Genomic DNA, 22562 nt, shown 5'->3' with positions numbered 1-22562 from the left:
AATTTCTTGGTATTGCTGCAGCGGTCGACATGGGTTTGTGGTGGCAATAACAGGCATAGAGAACATTGGGAAAGGATTAATCCGAGATGGAACAGGATTTGTGACATTTCCAGTGGAGTACCAGTGTGTTGTGTTCAGGCCTTTTAAAGGAGAGATTTTGGAAGCCGTTGTTACCATGGTAAACAAGGTACGTGCTTCTCTTTTACACGCTTACCAATCAAGCTCTTAATAACATTATGAAATTATAATTGGATTTGTCAAGTATGGTCAGTGAGTAACTTTATTCAGAATTTTGTCAGATGGGGTTTTTTGCAGAAGCTGGACCAGTTCAAATTTTTGTTTCAAACCATGTAAGTTTTATATTTACTTCATTGTTTTCTATATTTACTTCATTGTTTTCTCCTAGAGGAATGTGAGCTTTCCACTTTGCATTGCATTAACAAGACTGCTTTGTTCCCTCGATGCTTTTCAGCATGTTTGCCTTGTGTGGTCATTTAGAAATGTAGGAATTACTCATTTAAAATTAATGTTAGCATTAAAGCTATACTACGTTTTGAGCACAACAAAATTGAAATCACCTAATTTATGGAAGTACCGCTTTTTTGACGTAGTTGTATGAAGCTTATAATTTCATAAACCCAAAAGTCAGAGAAGAAAGAATTTGGTTTTGCCAATTTGTTATTTGCTTTTTCCTTAGCAATTAAGTATTATGTCTGGTTCAAGAATTAGGGTGAAAAATACTTGCTTAATGTCATACTTCAGTATTTTTAACATTTTTTAATAGGCCCATGCAGATAAAACGAACTTTAAAAGTTTTCATTTGTTTGCTTTGTAGGATAGGTGGAATATCATAAGGAAAGCAGTTTTATAATTGGAGAAATGAATATTATAAGGGAAAGTTGGACTGTATGTAATAAAGCCATTTTTGTTCCTGATGCTTAATCTTATATATTTGTTGAATGCTTTGTATCAAGTGCACAATAGTGTCGCAAGGTGTTTTGCGGTCACTTGGACGAACACTCACCGAAGTGGGAATAGTGAGGAGTCGCCACTTTAATTTTGAGGGAAATTAAAGAAAACCATTTGTGAAAGCAAGTTAAAATGAAACCACTTCAAAAACAGAGATTCTAGGTTCGGGGTCCGTAAACGGGTGGGGAAGGTGTTAGGCACCCCACCTCGTCCCTCAACAAGGGTAAGCAGATTTAACTTCACGTTTTTCATAGTTAGGAGGGTTTGAATGGAAATGTTAATCCTTTTGACCGAAAGGAATATTTGATTTTTCACTAATCCGGATTACCCAGATACATAAGTAAATGAGACAACCTTAGTGAGTTGCTGTTGCGTATTAATTTTATTTCAGGGGGATCATCTTACGTATTTGTTAAAATTTAATTTGGGAGTCGGATAAGAACTCTCCTCCGATCTCCTATAAATATTTATTAAAAATTTTTGGGTTGAGAATCGGATAAGAACTCTCCTCCGATCTCTTTTAAATATTTGTTAAAGTTTTTAAGTGAGAATCGGATAAGAACTCTCCTCCGATCTCTTTTAAATATTTGTTCAAGTTTTTAAGTGAGAATCGGATAAGAACTCTCCTCCTATCTCTTGTAAATATTTGTTAAAATTTTGGTGAGAATCGGATAAGAACTCTTCTCCGATCTCTTTTACTTTATTAAAATTTTAGGTGAGAATCGGATAAGAACCTTCTTCCGATCTCTTGTAAATATTTGTTAAAATTTTAGGTGAGAATCGGATAAGAACTCTCCTCCGATCTCTTGTACTTTATTAAAATTTTAAGTGAGAATCGGACAAGAACCTTCTTCCGATCTCTTTTACTTTAATGGGAGTCTTTAATGGGAGTCGAATAAGGATTTTTCTGACCTCTCATTATTCGATTACGACTACACATCACAAGAGCCTAAAACTAATGGTTTTGGCACTCAAAGACGCCAGGGATCGGAATAAGACTTCTTTTACCTCATTGGTACCTTGTGACTAGACAGGGAATACCAGACTGAATTTTCCGACCTCCTATGTGGTCGCCTTACCCGTACCTTTTGATACTCGATTTGTTTTACTTATTTGAAATTTGGTTTTATTCCGCTTTATGGCGTCATACCGATTCGCTTTCTATGTCAGCCTAGTGATTCACTATTTTCCTGACGTATTATTCAGACCTTCTATTTTAAAGAAACGCTTAAAATACAGTTACCTACATTTTATCCAACTACTTATACGCTACTTAGGACGAGGACTCTCGCGTTTAGAAGTATCAAAGCTTAACAGAAAGAATGGACCAATTGACAAAGGAAGTAAATTCGGGAATAACCTTCTTTGCACAATATAAACTTGATGAAAACTACAAACACTAAAATAAAGGGAATGCGTAAAATAACACGGAGGTATAAACACTCACCTGTAAGGAGCCGAATCTATTGAACTAATAGCTGTACCACAAAACGTAAAAGGACTGCGGGCTGATTAGCCTGAGGGCGAAGGCTCGCCTTGGAATGAAGGATGCTTAGCTAAAATATTGTCTGGTTGAAATAACCGAGTTGAATGAAGTCGAGCTTGGACAATGAGAGTGGAAATAAGGAACTGAAAATAAAAGCGTCACAGGATAATGAAGGAACTGAAAATGGAGAGTTTTAGTGTTCAAGAATCCCTTTGCAAGAAAACACTTCAGAAAACTAGTTTCAAAAGTTTTTTCCTTACCAAAGCTTAAAAATAGCAGAGTAACGAACTGAATTAAGTTTCAGAGTTCTACCGCTATAGTAACTACCTCCCTTTTTTGCCCGTCTCCTGAACAGTTTTTCATGCAGGTATTTATAGGAACCGGGTGCTCCCCATGAAGGGTCAGGATCTATTTTGAGGGAGATAGAGGGTCAGGATTTCAAAGGACATGATCTGAGGCTCAGGAATTAAAGAGGATCAGAACGGACGGCCGAGATCCCCTTCAGAATATTTATCCTTTTCCTCTTCTAATCTGACGGTCCCAAATTCTCCTGTCCGGGACGATCCAAGGGCTGGGAATAAAAGGCGCCGGTCTTGTCGTCTTCTTCTTTGATCCGAGGGCTCCGAGCTCGTCCTTACAGATAAGATCAACGGTGGAGATTGAGATGTACAGCACTGTTGTGACATATTCTGGCTTCTGTCAGCAATGTGGGCGATTCTGAGGCGTGCGGTGAGGATTTCGTCTGCGACGCTTTAACTACCTCGGCTCTGATTCTGACGACGGTTATTAGAAGTTGTCTTATTCTCTTTGTATCCCGATCTTCTATCCCTTCCGACCTTATTCCGGTTCTCTCATTTCGAACGCCTTTCCCGATCTCTCTCCTTCTAAGGCGTTCTCCTTTATCCGGGTCAATTCAGTCAGAGCATTTATTGCTTCGGTTATCAAGACATTTGCTTCGTTTTCCGCTAATAATAAATGCTTCAAACTCTCCCCTATATATACCTTCAGCAGGAAACCCTTCCTCATTTGATTTTTCCTCTTTCCTTCTCACTTTTCTTGTTCTAACTGCTCCGGCAATAATTCCGGCCATGGTGACTATTTTTGATCTTTTTCCGACCATTTTCTTCGTGTCCCGACTGAAAATTTACAACCCCGGTGATCGGGATGTAATGATATCCTTATTTGATGACAGTGAGAGAACTGGACTAATTTCCCGATTAAGATCGAAAATATCGATCATTCCGATCTCGGATTACTGTGCCAATATAATTGGCGATCCAATTTCGGGCGAGAAGACTGCTAACATTCCACTCAACCTCGGTGATTGCCCGCTGATGTTCATTTGGCTCCTCACTATATTGGGTGTCCCAACTACAGCTCGGTTCTGGTCGATGACAATAGAAATGACTCTACATCCTCATGAGAGTCATAGTCACCCCATCTAAGCTGTACATCTATCCAACGGCCGGTCTCCTGATCAGACACATCTTTTGACTCAGCCACGAGACTAGGCTTTGACATGGGCCTTCGCTAGATAGGAAGTGATGCCGATCTCCAGAGATCGGCCAAATAATGTAACTTGCCTTTTAATGTAATCTGATCTCTAGAGATCGCCCAAATGATGTAATTAAACTTTTGTGTAATCTCGATCTCTGAAGATCGCCCAAATGATGTAATCTGACCTTTTCGGAAATAAAATTTCATTTTGACCACTATCATTTTATTATTATTACATTGATTATTTTCCGATCTCTGATGTGATTATCCGATCTGATTCTTCATTTGAATGACACTTATCCGATCCGTAATTCAAAACACCTTAATCTGCCGCTCTATAATTAACCGATCTCTTCATGGAATCTTGGGAATATTCGTGAGACGTGTCGGAACAGCTGGCGAGTCCTGCTATCCGATGCATTACCTGGAACATCATGAGCATTAAATGCTCGGGCAAGTATAAATAGAGGTGGGGTTAGCCCGTTGCTCCTTTATGTCATTTTCAGTCTCTCGCAAACAACTTCCGAATTCTCTCGTTTTCTCAAGTTTCCTCCGACACCGATCAAGCTTCGGTAAGGGTTTTGATCTTTCTTTTAGTTTAAACTTCCTGTTTCCTTTAAAAATAAGCGGTGCCGAGGGTCAGAGAGCAGTAAGCCCCCCTTCCATTCAGTTCTCGTGGTCGTCCGATGAGTTAGAGGTGGTCGGACCAAGCGTGCAGCCTGAACTTCCTAGGGTCTCCGCTCCAGTTCGGGGACAACCAGCGCCATCAAGGCATGTGCCTTCTTCGGGGAGGGAAAATCTTCCCATGGACGAGCTACCGTCAATCTTGCAAGAAACCGACCTTCAGTCGTTCAGCCAGGAGTACAACATCCGGCCTGATTCCTACGAATTGATTAAGTGTCACGGTGATCTTCGTGCCGATCACTTCTTCGAGGAGAACGATATGATCATGGTCTACGAAGAACAATTAAAGGCCGGTCTGCGGTTCCCTTTGGACGACTTCTTCAAAAAAGTTTTGAAATATCACCAAGTGTGCATCGCTCAAGTTCACCCGAACTCGTGGCGGATCTTGGTAGCTTTCCGAGGCCTATGCCGAGCTAAAGGACTCCGACCCATAGCTAAGGTGTTCGCTGAACTGCACCGGCTAACTCGTCGCAAGGACGACGAGTATTGGTTCTTCCAGGCGAAACCACATTGTGGGCTTTTTACAGACCTACCTTCCTCCTTGAAGAATTGGAAGAACCGCTTTTTTATCTTGAGGAGTAAAATTCCGAACAGCTTTGAGGGCTTCCCCCGCAGCTGGCTGCATCAGGGTCATTTGCTTACGAAGCACATCGCCCTAAATAGGGAAGAGGGTGCAATGGTAATGGAGTTGAAGGAACAGGCGTCCAGAGAGAAGTTCTTTTGTTTGGATGCAGTGACGACCGAGCTACACCATTGGACTATGCAGCTGGTTACCGGTCAAGATCGCGGGCTTCAGCTCTCTGATCTCGGCATCGGTATTTTCTATATCTCAGATCTTTGGACCTTAGCGATCTCACTGACCTCTTCTTTGTGCAGGTATGGCAAGCGGCGAAGCCTCTAAGGAGAGCCGGAAGCGAAAGAGAGAGATCTCCCGGAAGGTACGGGAGATCAAACATTCCGAGCTGCTTCGAACTCCTGGTCATGAGCCCGGGGAGATACAGGGAGGCTTGTCTCAACCTTCTGGGCCTCCGGTTATAGAAGTGGTCCGATCACCTCCTCGCCGAGAAGAGCCGCCTCCACCTCCTCCAGTTGCTCCAAGTGTGGAAGGGGGTCCTTCCCAGCCTCCTGTAAGGACCCTTTCCCGCAGTGCCCAAGTGTTGATCCACTCGTTGGAGAAAAACCGCACGGTTCAAGAGAACCCTGGTTTCGCCAAGGTCTTGGCGTCCTCTATCTGTCTTCGAGAAGATCGGGATAGGCTGTCTCCGGATAACCTTGATGATATCTTGACCAGATCTATGAGCCTGAACGTGGAGTGTTTGGTGAACCAGCACATGGTCCGGGAGAAGGCTCATCGCCTGGGTAAGGAAGTCGAGAGGATGAATCATGAGGTGTCTTCTCTCCGATCCCAACTTTCGTCCGCTCAGGACTACATATCCCAAATTGAGGGACGAATGAAGTTCTATGAGGACAAGCTGGCCGAGCAAGCTCATGTTCTGGCCGAGCGAGACCGTGTTCTCGAGGGAGTTCAGGCGCTCCGAGCTGATGAGGCTGCTCAACTCGCTCATCTTGCCGAGGAGCTCAAAGCGAAAGAAGAAGAAATGGTGACCGGAGTGGCCGGTGCTTATGTGAATGCTCACAGAGATCTCCTGGCTGAGCTCAAGAAGCGTTATCCTGAGGAGGACTTCTCCTGGATGGCCAACCTGGCTCCCGAGGACGAAGGTGAGGATAGCGAAGAGGAGGCTGAAGGTGAGAGGGAAAACGAACAACATGTAGTTCCGGCTGGGGGCGATCCCCCAGCCGAATGACTTGTATAAATTTTGAAATGAAATGAAATGAAAGTTCCCCTTTTGTTCGATGATTGATTGTGATCGGAAAGTTTCTAAATTGCGTAAGCACTTGATTGTTTGAACATATTAGCATGACAACTGAAAATGATTTTTAATCTAAGTATAGGAGATCGGAAAACACAAAATGCATCGGGACTTAATTAAAATTAGAAATTTGGCTTCGAACACTTAAGATCGGGATCATCTGTAAACCGAGTCGAAACCTTTATCATTCTCAAATTTTTAAAAGAGAGATCGGCAATAAGACTGGTGGTAAGAGGATTCAATCTCGTTTGGCAAGTGAGATCGGAAATATAATTAGCTGATCAGGGGACTTGGCAATTAGCTTGAGAGATCGGTGGGAACTCTATATGATATGAGGACTTGGTATTTATTCGATTCTTTTGAGGAGAGATCGGAAATGTGAGTGGCTGATTAGAAAACTGGGTTGGGGATCGGCTTCAGAGTTTATTGATTATGGGGATCGGCCAAAATATGGTGTCTACAAATAGTAATGTCATATTGTGTTCTAACCTATGTCTTGTTTCATAAGTAGCCTATTTGTATTCAAGCTTATTAGTTTTCCTATCATGTCTCTTGGCTCTACAACTATTATATTCATTGACAAATGTTACATGCATAAAACTGTGATTTTATCCCCCATTTCTGCAACTTAGTGCTCTCATCATGTTTTGTAGCTAATACCTGATGATATGGAGTTCCAGTCTGGAGATATGCCAAGTTATACAACTTCGGATGGATCAGTATGCTTTGCTTTCTGTATATTTTGAATTGAAATCACTCTTCTATTTTTGACATGAAAAATTGCATGTCATTGATTTCTGGCACATTTTCAGGTTAAGATTCAGAAGGATAGTGAAGTGCGATTGAAGATAATAGGGACTCGAGTTGATGCTACAGAAATTGTATGTGCATAATCTCACGTTTGTTTCTTGATATCTTACTGGCTATTTTCTCTCATCAGCCATAAACTTCAATGACATTTCCTTTTTCTGGATCTGAAATTATAGAATTTAGTCTTCTTTTGTAACTGGGTAATTATGGGCCTTTTACTACTAGGAAACCATAAAAACCATTTTATCAAGTTAGGAATATCATTTTATTTTTGATGCAAGTGGTTTGATTCTTAGAATTTGTGAATGGTTAAGTTTATGAACTGCTTTGGCTCTGATATGCATCTAGGGTTAGCGTGTTTCTTGTCATAAAAGAAATGGGCATTTACCATTGGACCATTAGATTCCCTGTTTCACTTGATGTATTTCATAGAAATTACATTATTGCAAAGTAGGCTTTTACAGTTGCAACATGAACGGCCTATAACTACATGTTTCACCGATTTTATGCTTCAGAAACTTTCAATTTGTGTTTTGTCTGATATGATTTGATTGGACTATACTAGTTCTGAATATAATGCTCTGGATATATGGATCCAGAAATTAACTGAGTTTCTTCAGATTGTTTAAGTTAGATAGTGATTTCTTATATATAAATACTTTGAACAAGCAAAGATAGGGTACTTCTGCAAGAAAGATTGCTTAATCTTTTTTTTATTTTTTTTGGCAGTGATCAAAATATAGAAGTCCTCATTGTGTTGAGCATCTAATTTCATTACTGCACATCTAATACTGTAGCTTTTTTTGCCCAGTTTTGCATTGGTACCATAAAGGATGATTTCCTGGGCGTGATAAATGATCCAGCAACTGCTTAGTGGAGTTGTGTACCAGAAACTTCAATTGCATCAAACTTTCCTGCATGCAATACATTCTCTTCTTACTGCTTGTTATATAGTTTATGAATTTTTCTTCTCAACTCGGATCTTAAGAAATACTAATACATTGACATGTTGAGTATTTTCTTTCCCAGGCAATTGAAATTAGAACGGTGCAAAGTCATATTTCATTTGGAATCATAATAGTTGAACATGACATAAAATCTTTAAGGGCTTAGAATGTTTTTCTTTTCTGATGCCACTCTCTTACCTTCTGCCTCTCCTAAACCACCAGTCACCAATCTGGTTCATAAACTTAAGCCTTAACACCACTGTCACTGCTACCACCACAACATCCAACAATAACCAGCTAAATCAATTTGTGTGTAAGCAAGGCAACCTAAAACAAGCACTTAAGTTCTTCTATCATTAGCCTTATCCAACCCAGCACACTTACGATCTGTTACTTCTGTCTTGTACCCACCAAAAAACTCTCCTTGATGCTAGATTGGTTCACTGCCTTCTCCTTGAAAATGGGTTCGATCAAAGTAAAATAAATTTAATTTTAAAATTTTAATAATTTTATTTATTTCTCGATTATAGTATAGTTGAATCTCATATCTACATATGAAAATTAAATTTAAATTTTCAATATATTTTTATTTATTTTATTATTCAAATAATATTTATATATTTTTTAATGATATCTTAAAATTTTTTAAAGAGATTTTGAGGTTAAAATTTAGTGTTTAGTTAATGAGAAAGAAAAGAAAATCTTAATTCTTTTTTATGTTTGATTATTGTCAAAGATTTTTTTTTTAATAAATTTAAATTTAAAAATTTATAATTTTTTAATAATATTGTATTTATATAAATTATAAAATTTATACAATTTATTTATTTAACGAGTTTAAATGTTCATCCGGTTGTTTCTTTAAGCGTTTAAATATTAATTTTTTTAAATTTAGAAACAAAGATTTAATGGCATTAAAATTTTAGAATTTTTTGAATTATTTTTAAAAATTTAAAGACTTTTAAGTCCAAAACTCGAATGACCCGCTAGATTTTACTACTGTTTAGGTGATTATTGATTTTTTTTTTTTTGCCAAAAAAATATTTAAATAAATTTTTGTGAGTTAAACCAAAAACGAACGGCATAATAGATGAACGGTCGAGATCTTCCGTCAACGAATGCGCAGGAAACATCTGTGGACAACATAACATTTGATTCGGAATTTGAATGGTCAGGTCGAGGCGAAGCAGGCAGTAATTCTCCGCTCCCTCTCCTTCTCCTCCTTCACGGCAAAACCTTAAACCCTACTCAGTGTCTATTTCTCTCTCTATCACTTCATTCAATCCCAAACCCTATATTTAACAATCATGCCAAAAAAAAATTTCCCCCCAGTGACCAAAAGGTCCAAAATCCATTAGCCTATTTCTCTCTCTTGTCTCTCTCTCTCTCTCTCTCTCAATGTTAACTACTATTTCAAGGATGAAGTCTCTTGTATCTCCACCATTTTCACCCATTTTCAAGGCCACACCTTCTTCCCTCTTCTTCTCTTTACCCTCTAATTTCAAATTTCTCTCATTTCCCACTTCTCTCACAAGTTCAATTTCTCTCTCCCTTAATCCTCCTCCTATGCTGTCAACTTTTCCAATTCAAAATCGATGTCTTCACTCCAATTCCTCTCCCTCTTTTTCTTCCTCCTCCGGAGAGATTCACGTTATAGTTGGCCCCATGTTCGCTGGAAAAACCACCACGCTTCTCCGTCGCATCCAGTCTGAAAGCGGCAATGGCAGGTTTATTTTATCTACCTGTCCTTTGTGTTGATATGGGATTTTGTTTTTATTAAAAGTTCTATTGTTTTTCGTTTATGTAATGTGATTTTTTATTCTCTTGTTTGTTTTTCTTATGCGATCAGGTTTGGCTTTTACTTCTTTTGCATTGTTGATGTAGTTGCGTTAGTATATAAATCTCAGTTATTATTTGGATATCCTTTTTATTGTCGTTGTTGCTTTTAGCTTAGTGGATGAGGTTTGGTCAATGTTTCTGGTTGATGGAATGGGATTATCAATGGTTAGAAATTGCCAGCCTTCAGGTCAGAAGTATGCTTCGATAAACGTTAAAAGGTCTTTGTTTCTTGGGGAGAATGAGTGAAGCTGTGAGGCTATTATGGTGTATAGGGTTCAAAGTGGACCATGGTACGTATGCCCTTCTGTTGCAAGAATGCAAATTCATTAAACAGTATAAGAAGGGGATAAGAATCCATTCACATATGGTTATTGTTGGGTATATTGCCAATGAATACCTGAAGACTAAGTTGTTGATATTGCAATAGGGACATGAAGAAATTTGCATCACTGTTTAGAGCTTGTGCTGCTTTAGCAACACTGGAGCAGGTATGAAATCCCGTGGTGTCACACCTAAGAGAAAATGTTGTAGTCAATAGTGCCCTCATAGATATGTACTTCAAATGCAGCAATCTTTCTGATCGACATAAGGTCTTCAGTAAATCGTTAAACAGGAATGTTGTTACCTGGACTTCATTGATATCTGGGTATGGCTAACGTGGAAGAGTTTCAGAGGTTTTAGAATCATTTCGTAGGATGAAAAGTGAAGGTCTCAGACCATATTACGTTACTTTTTCTTGGTGCTTTCTGCTTGTAGTCATGCAGGTTCAATTGATGAAGCTTGGGAGTCAATGAAGAGAGATTATGGCATCCAACCTAGAGGGCAACACTATGCAGCAATGGTCGATCTTTTAGGTCACGCTGGCAGGTTACAGGAGGCTTATGATTTTGTTTTGGAGGCACCTTGTAAAGAACACTCAGGTGTATGGGACGCTTTGCTTGGGGCTTCTAGAATTCATGAAGACATGGACCTGGTAAATCATGCAGCTAAGAAATACTTGAAATTGGATCCAGAAAATGCTGGAAAGTATTTGGTCTTGTCCAATACCTACGCCACATTTGCGTTCTGGGACAATGTTGCACAGTTTAGGAGTATGATGAGAGATTCAGGAATAATGAAGGAACCTACTTATAGCAGGATTGAAGTTCAAGGGGAGGTCCACTGCTTTCTAATGGGTGATAAATCTCCGAAAATATGAGGAGATATGTAGGACAATTATCAACATGATGTGCATTTTAAGAGATGCTGGCTATGTTCCTGATATAAGTGACCATTAAGACATGTAGAAGATTGATATGCTTTACATTTTCAGTCCAAAATCTCAGCACTGCTATTGGCTGAGCTTCCCATTCGATTTTAGGGCTTAGGTTGAATATATATATATATATATATATATATATATATATATATATATAGCATATTTTTAATATTCAGATATGATTTTGGTATGTTGCTATTATACTTTTTTTGCTTGGCAGAACTCCAAGTCAATATTTCTTGTTTTACCTTGTGATTTTCCTGCCCACCCTAAGAATCCATTTCTGCTTATAAATCTTATAGGACTTTTAATTTTAGCTTTTAGCAATTTCAGTCAGAGATGCTGATGATTTAAAGCAGTGTTTCATGTAGAATTAAATCTTCAATGAATTTGTGATACATTTGTTTTGCAGAAATGTAGCAGTTATAAAATCAAACAGGGATACAAGATATGGTTTGGATTCAATAGTGACACATGATGGAGTGAAACTGCCATGTGTGGCACTGCCTAATTTGTCATCATTTAGACAAAAATTTGGCACTGATGCATATGAACAGGTATCTGAATGGCGAAATATGATGAACTAAATTATTAAGATGATATATAATGTACCATAAAAAATGATACTTAATGCATATATTCAAAAAAATCTGAATGCGAACTATATCAAGTGTCGTTAAGTAGCTAATATTGCCCATAAATTTATTTATCCTTTAGCGTTTTCAGTAAATCATTTCTGTGAAAACCAATGTGACTAATTTTTGAAAGAAAGTTATCAGAAAAATATTAAATGCTGAATGCATGCGTGTGTTCCTGAGTTTACAGTGTAGACTTGGTAAAATTAACTCATGAAAAGCACATGGTGACAGCTGGATGTGATTGGTATTGATGAAGCACAATTTTTTGAAGACCTATACGATTTTTGTCGTGAAGCTGCTGATCATGATGGGAAAACTCTAATAGTTGCTGGTCTGGATGGTGACTATTTGAGGTATGCATCATACCTACTGATGAAATTTTATTTTATTTTTGTGCTCATTACTTGCTTTTTTTGACATTGTTGCTTTCTGCTTAATTCATGGATATGTTTCTTAAATTACATGATAAAATCACAGTTCCTTTTGATGGTGGCAGGAGGAGTTTTGGTTCCGTCCTTGATATAATTCCCCTAGCTGATTCTGTAACTAAGTTGACTGCACGGTGTGAACTTTGTGGAAAACGGGCCATCTTTACCTTGAGAAAGACACAGGAGACACGGATAGAACTTATTGGTGGGGCTGATGTGTACATGCCTGTATGTCGACAGCATTATGTCAGTGGACAAGTAGTTGTTGAAGCTGCAAGAATTTTACTAGAATCTCAGAAGGCTGAATGTGGCTCTCACATGTTTGTACCAGATTCTTCTTACTAGGATACATCGATGGTATTATGTTGTTGGACATTGCAGCATGCTAACGATGAAACATCAGATGTTGATAAAGATGTATGTTGCGCATATGTACCATGTTAGGATTTCTTGCTTATTGCTTTCTGACATATATAAAAGAGGGAAAATCAGAGAGCATCATCTGTAGATTTCAAACAATTGAATTTAAACCATGATCACTCTTACTGCTCCGTTATTGAATTTATGAATGATAACATGGATTAGTGTACATGGCACATAGAAAGACGAATACACCTTATAAAAGTCTCCAATCTCCATCACATCACAGGCTCACACCAGCTGCCTCTGTCCGAGTAAATTTGGAAATGATTAGGAACTAGCGGCACTAAAATGCGGGCTGCTGCTCAAAATAACGTTATGCATATTAACATCATACAATCTTGAAGTGTTCTTGTTATAGTTCGTGTGTTAGTTTGATATTGCTATTTAAATCATAATTGGATGCTATTCTTCATCTTCCTCTGTTTTCCTGCTCTGACACTCATGCCCCTCATCTTCGACTTAGCATCTGACATCTCGACCATCTAGTATTCACGTCAATAATTGCCATAAACAGAGTTGGGGCCGTTAATCTCCAATGGGGTGGGTCCTGGGTCCGTTGTAGCTACAGAATATGAACCAATTTAGATTGTAGGTTGGCTATTAAGATCCTGTAATTGAGCCAACGTTTCCGCTCCATCTACCAAAGGTGCAGCCGTGCGGCCATCTGCTGCCTTCGGGTAGTCTGGTTTTTATGCTCTGAAAGTACATTTAGTTCTAAAGGGCAAGCATCACACCATAGTAAATTATTCATGCAGAAAATGAACAAGAAAACAATACACCACTTTATATTAGTAAATGAATGCAGCAAGTAGATCAACTTTTTGTTTATAGTTGCTGGCCCAACCCTTGTACAACAAATAAGGGAATCTGTTTAAAACATTCCTCTGAAAATTGTTTCTAGCAAGCAATACCCCAAAATTGTTAAGTACTCAAAAGTATTGCAACGAACTAGTCAAAGAAAGAAAGCTTGATATCGCAGTAAAATTGCTGTGTTTTCACAGTACAGTCACAGAGCCATCTTGCTTCATTTTGATGAGGCTGTTTTCAATGTTCCTCAGCACTGGTTTATAGCTGCAAAGGCAAATCAGATCAACTTGAGTTCGCAGCTACAATGTCCATAAATATCTACCTTCAAAATGAGTTTGTAACCGAAATAAGAGAGAGAGAGAGAGAGAGAGAGAGAGGAGAATTACAGGCGTGCAAGACCATTATATGCCTGTGTAGCTTCTTGGAGTTTTGCTGATAGCTGCAGGACCTCTGCTGACAAAGCTTCTGCTCTGTTCTGCTCTTTTGCAAGCTCACCCTTCAAAGAAAACACAACCATGAGTGAATGCAAACTGATGAACTGAAAACCAATATCTACTTAGAATCATTAAGTAAAAGATTGGCTCTATCTTACAAATGTTGAATCTCAGAAGGTACCATAACAAAAGCACAGGGGGGTATCAGAACTTTTTAGGAACAAAACCCTTCTATCCTCAAACACTAACCTTGAGGGAAATGACCTCAGTTGTATACGTCTGTGAACCAGTCTCATTTATCCCATTGCTATTGCGTTCAGTGGAACTTCCCAGGATATCCTTATCACCTGAAGAGAGCATACTAGACTGCTCCATTCTCATCTTAACGAGAACTCCACGAAGCTCTTCATTTTGCTTAAGACAGTCCTTCAACTGCATTAAGTTACATTAAAGAAAATTATTTATCTGAAGTAAAAGATATGACAAATGCTAAGAAAAACAATCTTCACAGAAATGATGAATATGCTCCACTTGGTACAAGATAAACCAATGCAATAATCTTACATATAATGTGAAACATGAAATGAAAGGATAAGCCTGCATGAACTTTCACATGCAACAACGAAGCTAATATCACAAATTTGAACATAAAGAATAGCCAGTCGCCAGTTCAACAGTAATGAGGTGGCTACATAGCATGATGTTCTTTAGTTTTATGGAAAACCACACACTTGGGATATGTCATTTGGAAAACAGTTGGGATATCCACCATTGATTCAACAACAAAATTCAGTTAGCTATTCTGGTTTATTTCCTCCATTTCAACTGTACCTTGGATCCTCCCTATTAACTATCATGAGCTGCATTATTTGGCATAAATAACTTGTTAATTATGGAGTAAAAAAGATGCATAAATGCATTCCATATTTCTCAAACACAACAATTCTTGAACTAGAAATTAACTGTACAGAATCACCTGATTCTCCCACTGTTTTGCTATACTTCTTGCCTCTTGATAAGAAGAAGAGAGATTAGAATTTTCCTCAAATAGCTTCTCTATCTCTGTAGATTGGGAATCAATCTGCAAACAAAATTATGAAAAAAGGTCACCTTGGGATGTCAAGTGAGTTTCTAACTTCCATTCATATTACTGCAATAAAATCAAACAAGGACTGCACCTCCTTTAAAAGTTTCTGCCTGCTACTCTCCAATCTCTCAACTGCTTCAGCCATATCATGCAACCGCTTCTCAAGTTTCTCCTTTTCTTCCTACAAAGCATGTAACATCCATCAAAATAGAAATTGAAATCTTACCCACATTCTATCAACCATTCGTTAACAAGGGATCAAGAATTGACAATAAATTGTTTTCGGAAAGGGATTCTAACCAAAAAGGAGATAGAAAAAAGAAACAGTAATTATAATGGAAAGTGTGGCACGCAGCCATGATTGGCAAATGGAAAGTCCAAACAAATGAATACAACAATCATAGAGATTTTCTTACCACTGAAAACACCTTATGAGCTACTTTTTCTGATACTTCTGCAATTTACAAAACCAGAGAAGGTGACTTAGCAAAGCAAATGAGAACCATCAAAGACAGCAGTAAATGGACAGAACAGGATTCTTTGTGCATGTTCCCATTGTATAGGGAGCACTTTCATGGCTATTAGGTAACTATGAAGCTTCTAAAGATGTATACCAGGGCCTCTTCTGGATATAGCTGCAAGTTTCTCCTCCAATTCCAGATTTTCAGATGTAAGGGTAGAAACCCGAGCTTGCTCCTCTGCTAACCGTTGTTGCTCTTTTTGCCTCAATAATGACTCTTGCTATAATTTTTTATCACCATAAGAAACCCATAACAGAACTCCAGTTGGGAAACAAAGTAAGCAATTCTAACCTGCAAATTTGACTTTAAACCAGCCAACTCCTTTTCCAAGTTTTGTACTTGATCTGGAGAAATACCAACAGATGTCATTCCACTGAGTATATTATTACTCATCGCTTGTTGCTGAATCGAGTTTAACTCTGCTCTCAAAGCTGCTGCATCTTCCTCAGCCTATTCAATATAAAAACTTAATGAGAATTTAGAAGCTGAACTTCTACTATATCAAAAAGCCAGAATCTGCTTATATACTCTGTATTGTTCTTCTTCTGCATCCTTCAGACGTTTCTTAAGGGTGCGAAGCTGGGCTGAAAGGTCCTCCTACACTAAAATATCAGACATTGGGGATAAAGAATGAAAGATAGTGACATAAATATAGCATGCAAAAAACAATTAGCAAGCTAATAGTTGCCTACCCGTGCAACCACTGCTGCATCTTTCTCCATGGCCACATCCTTGAGTGCTTTTCTTAAAGATGGTACAGTATTCTGCTCCTGTAAATAATAACAAAAACAAAATAGTTAGAACCAAACTATAAAAGTCCAGTTAAAAAAAAAAAAATTCTTTTGATAAACATTCAGTATGAAGGGAAAAAGAAAATAGGTCCATTCCTTTACCAAATCATTTAAGCGCTTCAGCAGTGATTCATTCTTAACATCTTTTGTTTGAATCTGAAGAAATGAAACAACTAAAGTGTCAGCTTGATGGGCACAATCTAAAATCCAGTCTTTGGTGTTAACTCCAAATATAAACTGTATAATCAATATCACACTATACCTTCAAGGATAACACCTTGTTGCTTTCCTCCAAATCTGCATTCTTTTTCTGCAGATCTTTTAGCTGAGATACTAATCCACTAACATCGGTCTGCACAGGCCATTAAAAACTATGACAATCTAAATAGGAAATGTAAGCAAAAGATGTTAACATGACCATGTCCACTGCTTGGCTATTCAATAGAAATGTAAGCCACACTGGTTCCAATAGAAACATCCTTTAAAAAAACTGGAATGATATTTTTTTTATTTATAATTCGAGCAAACTGAAAGGCCCCTAATGGCTTAATTACCATGCAATAACTACTAAAAAAAAATAAACACATGAACGAAAAAAATTCTATTGTTTTCCTTTCTTTTCATAAATTGTCGCAGAAGTCTGGCCAAGTGATAAAAGAACACATTTTACAAGAGCTAAATTTACATTTTAATCTTTACAATAAACATTATCCGTAAACAATCATGTAATACATATTGAAAACAAATATATATATAGAGATGGGAATTTAAAAAAAAAAAAATCATGGAAAGCTGAATTCCCACCTCAGAGAGTCGAGTTGAGCTTTCTGATTTTTTCATTCCCATATTATCTGCACCCAAATATTTCAAAAGAGAAAAAATAAAATAAAATAAATGTATCAATCAGAAGACAAATATTCTCTAAAAAGTTAATAAAAAAACGAAAGACAGAGAGAGAGAGAGAGAGAGAGAGAGAGAGAGAGAGATAGAGACCACTAGGAATTGGAGCTTTGGTGAGATCTGGTCCGGAAGATGTTTTGCTCAATCTCTCAGCAGCTCTCTTTTGTCTAATCTCTTCCAACTGCAGATATCAACATGGTTTCAGATTCACATCCAATTGGAAAAAGAAAGAGAGAGAGAGAGAGAGAGAGAGAGAGAGAGAGAGAGAGAGAAATTAAGGGAAAAAAAATGAAAATGAGTTAAAATTTCATAATTAATTGAAATAGAACCACGACTGCATCATGCATACATAAGAATATAAGATGATCAGATAAGTACCGTTCTTCGACCAAGAGAAGCGTGATGAGAGTCCATGGCGAGGAGAAAAGCGAATTCTGATGAATCTCCCTCCCTTTCTCCCTGGACCTCGATTAGAATTTTCTCTGCACAGGCTTCGACAAAAATCAAGGGCTCAAACAGAGGAAATATTTAAAATTAAAAGGGGAAAAAAAAAAGGCGCATAATTTTACTTTTTAATGAAAACTTCACACCTAAAATGTCTGGGTGGTGTAGTTGGTCATCACGATAGTCTCACACACTAGAGGTCCTCGGTTCGAGCCCGGGCTCAGACATTTTATATTCATTATATATATATTTTTTCATTATATATATACATATAATGCAAAAGACTAAATGAAAACTTTAATTGGTAAGTATGATTTTAATTTAGAGCATTACAGGATGGATAGGATGTTATAATTTGATAACAGCCTGTCCATTATTGACAGAACTGTATCTGCACATGGCACTTTAGAATTTGGCAATTCTGATGTATGCCTCACAAGCCACAACACTTGCGACATTCTGTAGCCGGATTAATCCCAATTAATCATTCATGGATTTCAACTTTTTAAGGAATCTTTAGCTTATATTAACTTTAATTTTTCCACACCATAGATATATATATATAACTTTACAACCTATATAGCTACCCTTCCAAATTCTCCACAGCTAAGCAAATTTGGCGTGGCATCTTCCCATGCTACAATGGTTAATTCTTTCCTTTGGAGCCCTTTGCTATTTGCATTGTACAAGACATAATCATTATCTCCATCTTGACCTAAAATTTGTTTTTACTGGGTCAATTATGCATCCTAATGAGACATAACATATGTAATACACTTACCTATTTTAGTAAAACCCATACATGAGTATGTAATAAATTAAGAAAAAGTAAATCTCTTCAAAATGTAAATATTTATTTACAGAATGATTTGTTTGGATTTTTCTTATCATTCATTCATTTTGTATCTTTAACTCAAGGTAAATCAAATTTAGACCAAAAAAAAATTCTGATTTGTAATGAATTACACTGCTAACATCATGCAAATTGCCTAACAGAAGAGACCTACGAAATACAGGCGACGCATAATGCCAATACCAAAAATAAGAACATTTATATGGTTAGTAGAAGAAATTACGTATAAAAAGAAAAGTGATCAGAATCATACTTTTTACCAATAATTCCTTGATTTATGTTCATCAACGATGCTTATTAACTACGCAATCATGATAATAATTAAAAATTAAGGAACCCCTTTTATATTGCTTGCTTGTCCTTGTAGAAGATACAAGTGGGGAGCACCAGGAAATCTGAATTAAGCTGTTGTAACCATGAGGAGGTATGCTAACATATGCTCCTGCATCCCAGGAGTTAAGAAGAAAGGAAGCAAGAGTGAGGACTCAGAGAAATCCTCCCATCATAAACCTTGTAGAAAGGACAAGAGTAAAGGAGATGCTTCTGCTGGGACAGGTGATCACAGTACAGAAGGCAGCAGCCATCAGGGAACCACCACTGCTTCCAGCAATGATGCCACCGGAGCAGCTGCCCTAGCAGTGAGTGCAGTCCACACATCTGCCATGAAAGGTAGTGGCGGTGGTGGCGACGGGTGAGAGGGCGGGTTTGAAAGTGGATTATCTTGGCTTTGTTTCTTGTTTGCTTGTTACTATTGAGCATATTCTTTTTTTTCTTTGCTTTTTGTTCCTCGTATTTATTAATTTTTTTTTTTCTCTTTGGATTGAGGTTGCTCTTTTGATTGGCCATAGTGGAGCATGTGGGGTGAATAATACCTGAATGTAAGCTGATAAAACGTGGCCACCTATCTATGGCTGATCTATTTTTTGGGTGTGATGTGTGTATTTGTATTTTTCATTCTTTTTTTAAGCAGATTCGTGTTCTCAGTTAGGTATTCTTCATAATCATTTCGATCTAGTGAAATTAATACTGAATCTTTAGCAGGAAAGGCAGCTCATTGTCTGCAGTAGGCCTGAAGTAATTAAGACTAAACCAGAGGTACTGATTTGCCCATGAATATACAGCCCATCAATTTAAATGTTTGGAAGGAGCAATTTTATTCACTGGTTCAAGAATAACACTGAAATGTGATGCATCAACTAGTAAAACCAATACTGGATTCTCAACCGCATAAACCTTCTCTGCAATGCACCAAAAAAAAAAAAAGTTTTTCACACAATTTAATACCTATATATATAAGCAACATAGATCATAAAGAGAAGGGAGCGGAGGGAATTGCAATTTATTTACCCCGCAAGTGCAGATATGAAAAATAGATTAATTTAATTCCTTCCTATGTAAGAATTCTTTACCTGATAAACTCCTTGAGCAATTTGAAGCCATTATCATCATTATTGTCCATCTTCTTCCACCGTTCATTCACATTGGGATTAAATCCCACAGATGAAATGAAAGCTCCTTCAACCAGGCATGGGAAGAATTAGGACTTTTTTTTGTAAAAAAGTGCAACTTAAAAACTAAACAGTTAGGGGCTAGTTTGAAAGCAAATACCAAATGTGGAGTGACGTAAGCGGACGCGGCTTAAGCGAAAAAAACAAGGCATCAAAGGAAAGTATTTTTCCCTCTAGATAACGACGACGTTTCTCACAAGGTTGTCAAAGGTGAGGAAACAGCAGGCCGTTCCACGACACCGTATTTTGGCGAAATATCATGCATAGCCGCGCAATGCGGATATGCAAAGAAAAGAAATATTCTCGGTCCTCCTCCGCTGACGAACAGAAAAAATTTTCCAGCCATTTTGATTTTGCGAACTACGTCTACTAGTGGACAACGCAGTTGCAAAAATAAGCATGTGTCTTCCAACTTTGACAAAATATCTGTTTAAATGTGTTGGAGTTTGCGCACAAAATGGGGACCGTAATGCCAAACTCCCTCTAGGACCCATCCATTCCTGCTACCCAAGCAAGCTGGCCATCTTCGCCGTAGCTAGTGCAACACAGTGAATAAACATGGAAATTTCATGAAGAAAATTAATTAAGAAGCACGACCCGGATCATCAAAATTCATGTTCTTGAGTTTCTGAGGCTTATTGTTCCCAGCTTCACATCATATCCCAACAATCTGCTCCTGGAAAGCTTAAATGTGAAGTCAAATTCGAAATGGTGTGTGCTACAATATTGAAGAGAATTAATTTGTTAGGCCATTTTGAGAGAATTTAATGTTGTTATGAGGATTGAAAGAGGAAATATTGGTATGAATTGAGTGTACAAAGAATGGCCAATAAATAAATAAATAGATGAAAAACAAAGGAAAATATAATTAAATAAAAGGATTAAGAAGTTTGCTAAACATATGGTTGCAAAGACATTAGTTTCTTCCATGTGCGGACGGTCTGGGTTGATTTTCCTGAAATACCTTTGTGCTGACCCCTCTCTGCCGCAGGAACAAACCAGGGGAGAATTTGTGTTTATTCAGCGTAATTAAAGACGGGTTAATGTTATTGTTAGAGATGACTTGCAGAATTATAGCTTCTGTCCTCATTGTTTATTTGCATTTCTGCCTTCTTCCAACGGCATTCTACAAGTAATCTCTGGTTTTTTAACTGCCTAAAGTTTTCGAACTATATCTCTAGACATTTACATGATGGAGAATTTCTCATTCACACCGTCTAATACTCCTTTGAGATGGTGTTCTTGGATAATCAAAACAGAGTTCCTTTAGTGAAAAACAATGCCGTTAAACTGAAAGCACATTCCCCAACGGACCTAATTCTGGACATTTCCTTCAATTTCATTTATCAATGCTTACTTGAAATTTTGATGTTCATCCCGCTTGTTCCATCGCATGTGTTCCATAAAATTGTTTGGATGGTTTTTATGTTTCATTGTGAAATTAACTGCTGTAATGCTACAGGTCTAGCATGGAATCAGATCCTCAGAAAAATCTGAAACTTTAATCCCCTTATACTGGCTCATAATTTCTGATTTATATTACATTTATTGACCTGATGCAATACTCAATGCACAAAATGTAATGCCTCTTTGGCATCTCTTACTGATGCTTTGGTTTTGAATTGCTAGATTGCAGTTTAAGTCACCTGACAGCAAGTATGGGCAATGGACTTTTCTTTTTTCATGTATTCACACATAACAAACAGAAAATAGTCATCAACTTTGCTTCATTTGGCATATTACTGAGTGAATACTGATATCACTGCTGTTCAAAATATGAAAAGAATCGATGAGAGGCAGGAAGATGGGCAGGGGATTGGCTTCCTGTAATGGCAAGTAGTTGAGAAGTAAGTGTTGGATGCGTCGCGGAGGCTGACGAAGAACGAAAATATTCTGGAAGAAAAAGTTGGATGCTTGATGGATTGAACCGTCCTGAATCGCCTGGAAGTCTTACGTAATGCGCACTAGTTGATTCACCAAATGAGCTATCTTCCATTGTTGATTGTCCTCCAGCCTTGTACTGAACCATGACCTTGTAGACATATGGTATTAGGCCCTCCATATTAGAGGGTTTGAATTGAGGATTTGGAGCTAGTTGATCAGAGAAGATGGCTGTTTATATCGCTGATGAATTAGTTAGAAGGTCAATTTCTTCACTCAAACAAATAGACTGTGGAAGGGTAAAGGAAAGCTCTTCTCAAACTGTAGGCACCATTAAACATTTCACCAAATATATCACACTAATCTTAATTATTCGCATTATTAGTTCACACCTCATTTTTCTTGTTCAACTCAACATCCCTTATTCCCTGAATTTACTGTTGAATGGCCTATTAATTGGTAGTACAGTAAAGAAACGAAGAAAAC

At 37.8% G+C, this 22562-nt stretch overlaps 4 protein-coding genes and 1 non-coding gene across 6 annotated transcripts; 4 read left to right on the top strand and 1 right to left on the bottom strand.

The window, feature by feature from the left end:
* Window positions 1–8389, top strand: LOC110644349 (DNA-directed RNA polymerase II subunit RPB7). The gene is made up of 5 exons (XM_058138317.1): window positions 1–187; window positions 300–350; window positions 7161–7226; window positions 7320–7388; window positions 8129–8389. Exons 1-5 carry the CDS (start codon window positions 176–178, stop codon window positions 8189–8191), a joined length of 261 nt encoding a protein of 86 aa, XP_057994300.1. The 5' UTR covers window positions 1–175; the 3' UTR covers window positions 8192–8389.
* A 1002-nt stretch (window positions 8390–9391) lies between these two features.
* Window positions 9392–12978, top strand: LOC110644357 (thymidine kinase a). The gene is made up of 4 exons (XM_021797081.2): window positions 9392–9991; window positions 11774–11918; window positions 12231–12352; window positions 12496–12978. The coding sequence occupies exons 1-4, from the start codon at window positions 9663–9665 to the stop codon at window positions 12770–12772; spliced, it is 873 nt and encodes a 290-aa protein (XP_021652773.2). The 5' UTR covers window positions 9392–9662; the 3' UTR covers window positions 12773–12978.
* Window positions 9998–11455, top strand: LOC110643802 (pentatricopeptide repeat-containing protein At4g16470-like). Its single transcript, XM_058137522.1, has one exon. The coding sequence runs from the start codon at window positions 10894–10896 to the stop codon at window positions 11299–11301; it is 408 nt and encodes a 135-aa protein (XP_057993505.1). The 5' UTR covers window positions 9998–10893; the 3' UTR covers window positions 11302–11455.
* Window positions 12979–13609: 631 nt separating the features above from the next.
* LOC110644368 (WEB family protein At3g02930, chloroplastic) lies at window positions 13610–17928 on the bottom strand. 2 transcript variants are annotated; one of them, XM_058137521.1, is made up of 15 exons: window positions 17769–17928; window positions 17484–17571; window positions 17295–17341; window positions 16753–16842; window positions 16589–16646; window positions 16392–16471; window positions 16228–16296; window positions 15991–16149; window positions 15793–15919; window positions 15595–15632; window positions 15270–15359; window positions 15068–15172; window positions 14341–14523; window positions 14044–14153; window positions 13610–13921 (listed from the first exon to the last, which is right to left on the bottom strand). In XM_058137521.1, exons 1-15 carry the CDS (start codon window positions 17802–17804, stop codon window positions 13846–13848), a joined length of 1356 nt encoding a protein of 451 aa, XP_057993504.1. In that variant the 5' UTR covers window positions 17805–17928; the 3' UTR covers window positions 13610–13845. The 2 variants fall into 2 exon arrangements, with proteins under 2 accessions (XP_057993504.1, XP_021652785.2); XM_021797093.2 differs by having other exon boundaries at window positions 16392–16469; window positions 16593–16646.
* A 59-nt stretch (window positions 17929–17987) lies between these two features.
* TRNAV-CAC (transfer RNA valine (anticodon CAC)) lies at window positions 17988–18061 on the top strand. Its single transcript has one exon. It is a non-coding gene; the product is annotated as a tRNA-Val (tRNA).
* Window positions 18062–22562: the final 4501 nt, after the last annotated feature.

The sequence above is a fragment of the Hevea brasiliensis genome, chromosome 16 (assembly GCF_030052815.1).
Source record: "Hevea brasiliensis isolate MT/VB/25A 57/8 chromosome 16, ASM3005281v1, whole genome shotgun sequence".
Taxonomy (NCBI): Eukaryota; Viridiplantae; Streptophyta; class Magnoliopsida; order Malpighiales; family Euphorbiaceae; genus Hevea; species Hevea brasiliensis.
This window is presented reverse-complemented; position numbering and strand designations above follow the sequence as displayed.

Excerpts from the sequence above, each read along its gene's own strand:
- LOC110644357 (XM_021797081.2), top strand. The coding sequence starts at position 9,663 with ATGTTAACTACTATTTCAAGGATGAAGTCTCTTGTATCTCCACCATTT. Across the intron at positions 11,919-12,230 it reads GCACTGATGCATATGAACAG|CTGGATGTGATTGGTATTGA; the intron begins GTATCTGAATGG and ends ACATGGTGACAG. Across the intron at positions 12,353-12,495 it reads CTGGATGGTGACTATTTGAG|GAGGAGTTTTGGTTCCGTCC; the intron begins GTATGCATCATA and ends TGATGGTGGCAG.
- LOC110643802 (XM_058137522.1), top strand. The coding sequence starts at position 10,894 with ATGAAGAGAGATTATGGCATCCAACCTAGAGGGCAACACTATGCAGCA.
- LOC110644349 (XM_058138317.1), top strand. Across the intron at positions 351-7,160 it reads AAATTTTTGTTTCAAACCAT|CTAATACCTGATGATATGGA; the intron begins GTAAGTTTTATA and ends CATGTTTTGTAG. Across the intron at positions 7,227-7,319 it reads ATACAACTTCGGATGGATCA|GTTAAGATTCAGAAGGATAG; the intron begins GTATGCTTTGCT and ends GCACATTTTCAG.
- LOC110644368 (XM_058137521.1), bottom strand. The coding sequence starts at position 17,804 with ATGGACTCTCATCACGCTTCTCTTGGTCGAAGAACG. Across the intron at positions 16,150-16,227 it reads CAGAAGAAGAACAATACAGA|GCTGAGGAAGATGCAGCAGC; the intron begins GTATATAAGCAG and ends TATATTGAATAG. Across the intron at positions 14,154-14,340 it reads CTGAGGTCATTTCCCTCAAG|GGTGAGCTTGCAAAAGAGCA; the intron begins GTTAGTGTTTGA and ends TTTTCTTTGAAG.